The 6,325-nt window shown below is 37.3% G+C and overlaps 1 protein-coding gene across 1 annotated transcript; it reads right to left on the reverse strand.

The window, feature by feature from the left end:
- Positions 1 to 2,934: 2,934 nt before the first annotated feature.
- On the reverse strand, positions 2,935 to 5,765 carry LOC141705509 (uncharacterized; the record flags this gene model as incomplete). Its single annotated transcript, XM_074508429.1, has 4 exons — positions 2,935 to 2,971; positions 3,112 to 4,173; positions 4,815 to 4,896; positions 5,638 to 5,765. Coding segments are annotated over 4 exons (1,309 nt in total), but the record flags the coding sequence as incomplete, so codon positions are not given.
- Positions 5,766 to 6,325: the final 560 nt, after the last annotated feature.

Raw genomic sequence — 6,325 nt, forward strand, 5'->3', positions numbered from 1 at the left:
TCATATTTATTATAACAACTAAACCGTGTATTGAGAACATATGCAGCCTACCTTTATTTGCTCCACAATTTTCTCCACACTGTGTATGCATGCATGTGCTTTGGATTTTCCTGCCTACCATATTTTCAGGAAGCTGTATGTGTCTCTCATCTTATTCACACTTGTATTTTATTTATTATGTTTATGGAGAGTTTGACTTCTAACACTCCCCCTCAAACTCGACTTTCCATTCCAAGCTTCTTTTTCATTTTTTGAAATACGTCCGGCTTCAACGGCTTTGTAAAAATATCTGCTAAATTTTCTTCAGTCCTACAATGTACCAACTCCACAATTTTTCCGTTCACCTGCTCTCGAATAAAATGATATTTTATGTTGATGTGCTTGCTGCGACTGTGTGACACCGGATTTTTCGCGAGTGAAATAGCAGATTTATTATCCACATAAATAGTAATTGGATCTTCTTTGGCAAGATTTAATTCTCCCAATATATAGCCTAGCCACATAGCTTGACATGCGCATGCTGCTGCTGCGATGTACTCTGCCTCACATGTTGAGAGGGCAACTGTCTGTTGTTTCTTTGATGACCAAGAAAATATTGCTGAACCGATATGAAAAACATATCCTGATGTGCTTTTCCCGTCATCCAAATCTCCACCATAATCACTATCTGAGTAGCCAACTAATTTTGAATTTTGAGAATGCGTGTAAAACAGACCATGATCAAGTGTACCTTTTATATACCGCAAAATTCTTTTAGCTGCCATGAAGTGATCTTGCTTCGGCTTCTCCATGTACCTACTAACCAATCCAACTGCATACATAATATCTGGACGAGTGAAAGTTAGGTACCTCAAACTTCCAACCAAACTTTTAAATAATGTCGGATTTACCGACTCCCTTGTTGAGTCAATTCTGAGCTTTATGCTTGACTCTGCTGGCGTACTCACTGGCTTGCATTTCTCCATTCTGAATTTCTTTAAAATCTCCTCGGCATATTTTTTCTGCGACATAAAAATTCCATCTTTGCTTTGCTTCACCTCGACTCCAAGAAAGTAAGACATTTGACCAATATCTGTCATCTCAAATTCGTTAGTCATAACTTTCTTAAAATCATCGAACATACCAGGGTTGTTTCCAGTGAAGATCATGTCATCTACGTATAAGCAAACGATCATAATATCTCCCCCTGAATTTGTTTTTGTGTAGAGAGCATGCTCGTATGGACTCTTCACAAAACCATTTTTCTGAAAGTATTCATCAACCCTTGTGTTCCATGCTCGTGGGGCTTGTTTCAATCCGTACAATGCTTTCTTCAGTCTGTAGACTTTATTTTCTTGGCCTTTTCGAACATATCCTGGAGACTGCTCAATATAGACTTCTTCTTCGAGGTAACCATTCAAGAATGCCGACTTGACATCCATCTGAAAAATCTTCCACTGATTCTGAGCTGCAATTGCTGTAAGAAGTCTTATAGTATCAACTCTTGCAACTGGAGCGAACACCTCATCATAGTCAATGCCATATCTCTGTTTGTAGCCTTTAGCCACCAACCTTGCCTTGTACTTTTCAACTTCACCATCTTGATTGGTCTTTGTCTTGTAGACCCATTTGACACCAATGGCTTTGTGTCCTTCTGGAAGATCTGTGAGCTCCCAGGTATCATTCTTCTTGATTGCACCAATTTCGTCATCCATGGCTTTGTTCCATTTGCTTTCTTCAGAAGCTTCCTCAAATGTAACTGGATCACATTCAGCCATTAAACAAAATAAAGAATAATCAAATGTTGTTTGTACCAGACTTGTTGCTTCATAGATATTATCCAGACTCCGCATCTTGCTTGGTGCTCCCCCTGAACTGTTGCTTCCTCCTGTTGATGGTGTTGATGCGGGAGTTTGTTGATTTGGACTTTGTGGAGGTGTTGGATCATCATCTCCGTCATCTTCAATATTGGGGTCATCATCGTCATCATCATCATTAAAGAATAAACCTCTAACTTTTCTTTCTTCATCACTCCATCTCCAGTAATCTGATTCATCAAATTCAACATCTCGAGAAATGATTAAATTCTTCGTTAGTGGATTATACAGTCTGTATGCCTTCTTTTGTCATATCCGGTAAAGATGCATTTCTCGCCTTTATCATCCAGTTTCTTCCTTTTCTGATCTGGAACATGTGCATATGCAATGCACCCAAAGATTTTGAGATGTCCAACTGATGGCTTGCTACCACTCCATGCTTCATTTGGAGTTTTGTTTCTAACACTTTTTGTTGGACAACGATTCAACAGATAAACAGCACATAACACGGCTTCAGCCCAAAAAGTTCTTGGCATAGCTTTGCTTTCACCATGCTCCTTGCCACGTCAAGAATAGTGCGTTTTTTCTTTCTGCAACGCCATTTTGTTGAGGAGTATACGCCGTTGTCAACTGATGATTGATGCCATGTGCTCTACAGAAACTTCTGAATAAGTTTGAAGTATACTCGCCTCCTCTGTCTGATCTGAGTGTCTTCAAATAATGTCCACTTTGTTTTTCAGCCAGTGCTTTGAACTCCTTGAATTTATCAAGAGCCTCTGCTTTTTCTTTAATGATATATACCCAACTTTTCCTGCTAAAATCATCAATAAATGTTAGGTAATATCTGTTACCTCCGAGTGATGGGATAAACGGACCAGCAATATCAGTGTGGACAATCTCCAATGGCCTTCTGGCTCTCCATGATTTTCCAACAGGAAAACTTTGTCTGTGTTGCTTTCCTTTGACACATGCTTCACACAAATTTTCTGGTTCATTAATTTCTGGCAAGCCATCCACCATCTTTGTTTTTGACAATAATTTTAAGCCAGAAAATCCAAGATGACCATATCTTAAATGCCATAACCATGAGTCATTTTTAATGACCGACTTCAAGCACTTCTGCATTTTCGTCTGCATATCAAGTGTGAACAGACGATTCTTTGACATCTCCACATCTGCAATTAATTCTCGAACATGATTTCTGATGATGAGAGAATTATCCTGCATCTGAATATTATATCCTTTCTCCACAAGTTGGCCAAGACTGATGATATTACTTTTCAAAGCAGGTATATAATAAACATCATTTATATACCTTTTCTCACCATTCTTTGATACAATCGTAATTGTACCTTTCCCTTTAACAGGAATTTTTGAAGAATCGCCAAATGTAACTTCCCCGCTGACGGTTTCATCTATCTCCATAAATAAATCTTTGTGGCCAGTCATGTGATTGCTGGCCCCTGAGTCAAGATACCAAACATTCTTCTTGCTTTCCTCGTCTCCTTTATAAGTGAGGAACATAGCAGTACCAACATCTTTATCTTCTTTTGCTGCTGCAAAATGACTAGTTTCTTCCACCTTCGGGGATCTACACTCATAACTGAAATGGCCAAATTTATTACAGTTATAACACTGAAATTGAGATTTATCACCTCGTTGTTGAAATCCACCTCTTCCTCGGCCTCTAAAATTTTGAATACGACCAGATGATTGATAACTTCCCGAATTCTGGCCTCTATTGAAGGACTGCCTTCCTTGTCCTCGTCCACCTCGGTAGCCACCTCTAAAACCACCTCTGCCACGTGCAGAACTGCTACTGCCAGAACTGTCACTGATGGACACCTTACTTTGCAACGCCTTCTCCAAATGGCTTGCATCATCATACTGGTTCATTCGTTGCTCGTGGGCTTGAAGGGAACCTACGAGCTCATCAATGGAAATTGTGGATAGATCTTTTGACTCCTCAATTGATGTAACAACGTAATCAAATTTTCTTGTCAATGAACGGAGCAACTTTTCCATGACCCGGATATCATTAAGACTTTCACCGTTTCTTTTCATCTCGTTTGTCACCGTTTTCAAACGCGTAACAAATTCACCAATATTTTCGGAGCTTTTCATTTTTAAATTTTCGAACTCGCCACGTAGAACTTGGAGCCGCACTTTTTTAACTTTTTCGACACCCTGGAATGATTTCTGCAGAATCTCCCACGCATCTTTTGCTGTTTTTGCTTCAGAAATTTTTTCAAAGGTAGATTCATCAACACCTTGAAAAATTGTGAATAACGCCTTTTTATCTTTTTTACGGGACTCCTTTAACGTCGTCTTCTCGGCATTTGGAAGAGCTGCTTCAGCGGCTGCATCCACGGGCTCGCTAACCCATTTTCCACAGTATCCCAGTTATCGTAAGAACCGAGTAACACCTTCATTTGTATACTCCAGTTCCCATAATTTGTTGCCGTCAATTTTGGAATTTGCGGTTGCATCATATTCGCCATTTTTCCTGAACAGAACCTTGGCTCGGATACCACTTATTGGAAGCGTAGATTGGCCTTGAACAAATATATAAAGCTTTGTATAACACAAACACACACCTGTATATATTAATAACAATAATAAACTACAGCTTATATACTCTTGACACAAACACAAGGCTCCTGCCTTTTTCTTTAACAAAGAGCTTCGGCTCTGATTTTTTTTCTCAACTACAACTCTTCTTTTTCTTTTCTTTTTTTTGTACATATTACAATACCTATTTGCAGCCTTTTTATAGGCTTGAACAAACATAAGGTTACATCATTGCTTACAGCATCATATTTATTATAACAACTAAACCGTGTATTGAGAACATATGCAGCCTACCTTTATTTGCTCCACAATTTTCTCCACACTGTGTATGCATGCATGTGCTTTGGATTTTCCTGCCTACCATATTTTCAGGAAGCTGTATGTGTCTCTCATCTTATTCACACTTGTATTTTATTTATTATGTTTATGGAGAGTTTGACTTCTAACAGGTCTAGCTGTCTGTCTCTCACATGATAACTACAAAGAGAGAAGTTTTGCAATGAATAGACACAAAGAACAGAAGCAAAACCTGTAATTAAATATCAAACATGTATAAGTATCCCACAAAAAAGCAGCCGAGCAATGTATCACAAAAAATGGCACCAAAGTATCTTTATCTTCCAACAAGGTCGGCGATTGGCAAAGCACTTGGTTGGAAATCTAAGAATTTTCGGTTGCATTGCATATGCACATATTCCTGACAAGAAAAGAAAAAAGCTAGATGAGATTAGATGAGATTGTCAAGAAATGTATCTTTACCGCATATGACAAAAGAAGCAAGGTCTATCGACTCTATAAACCACTAAAAAAATTTAATCTTTTCACGTGGTTGTATGCATGATGAAGTAGACTTTCGGTGATGGAGCGTAAAAGAAAGAATTGTAGCACGTCTATTGTGTAATGATTGATGATGATGAAGATAACTCTTTGTGTAATGATTGATGATGATGATGATGAAGATAAATCAACAAAGATAATAGTGGAAATGATGATCCAATCCTCGGCAAAGTTCTTAACAAATTCCTATATGTTCACACAATTGACATCAGAACGTAGAAGCAATAGTGTAGGTGGGCACCAAAAATATACGGAGTCTCCATGACATCTATAATGCAATAAGTCAGCTGGTACAAACAACCTTTATATGGTTATTCCTTTGTTTTGTTTAATGATCTACTAAAATTTTAGTAGTGCTTGAGTCACTTTCAAAAGATAAAGAATTCTCCCTAATTTAGGAATCTAAAAAAGTAGATGAATAATATGTTCTTACCTGTGTGCCCTTGAACTTGTCGCTGATCTTCTTCTTGTTGGGACCCAGGTTGGGTCTTGGCTTTGTGACTGTCCTTGCAGAATGAATGTTGGGTATTGGCCTTGGTGTTGCCCTTGATATTGTTCTTGCTGTACGCGAAACAATAGAGTAAAACTACTCAAATTTCAGAAACTAAACATGTTAACATGTTGATGCTTTAAAATAATTAAGATACTAATTTTTAAAAGAAAAACAAAAAATCAAAGCAATTATAATATATTCTAAATGTATTTCTCAGTGTAAATTAATTCTGTTGATCCGCGAGACCTTAAATCTTGAAACACTACAAAGTGTGAAATTTTATTTACAATTACAAAATTGAAATCCTTAATATCATAAAATGAATCCATATATAGTTTAAGTTGGTCACATAGACATATATTTAAATATATATTTCATACAACACCCATAAAAACATTAATTAATTTCCTACAAAGAGAATAATCACATGAGAGTTAAAACAATTATCTCAAGTTTATCATTACCTAAGCTTAGAGTTTATAAGGGATAACACAAGATTGTGGGGGGTACTTGTACAAATAATACACATATGTGTGTAGAAAAATTTTAGTGGGGTTATTAAGACATACATCTAACATAATAGAGCTAACATATGTGAATTTAAACTTCTACGGATGTTTTTAAGAAG

Source organism: Apium graveolens, unplaced genomic scaffold, assembly GCF_009905375.1.
Source record: "Apium graveolens cultivar Ventura unplaced genomic scaffold, ASM990537v1 ctg8969, whole genome shotgun sequence".
In the NCBI taxonomy this organism is placed as follows: Eukaryota; Viridiplantae; Streptophyta; class Magnoliopsida; order Apiales; family Apiaceae; genus Apium; species Apium graveolens.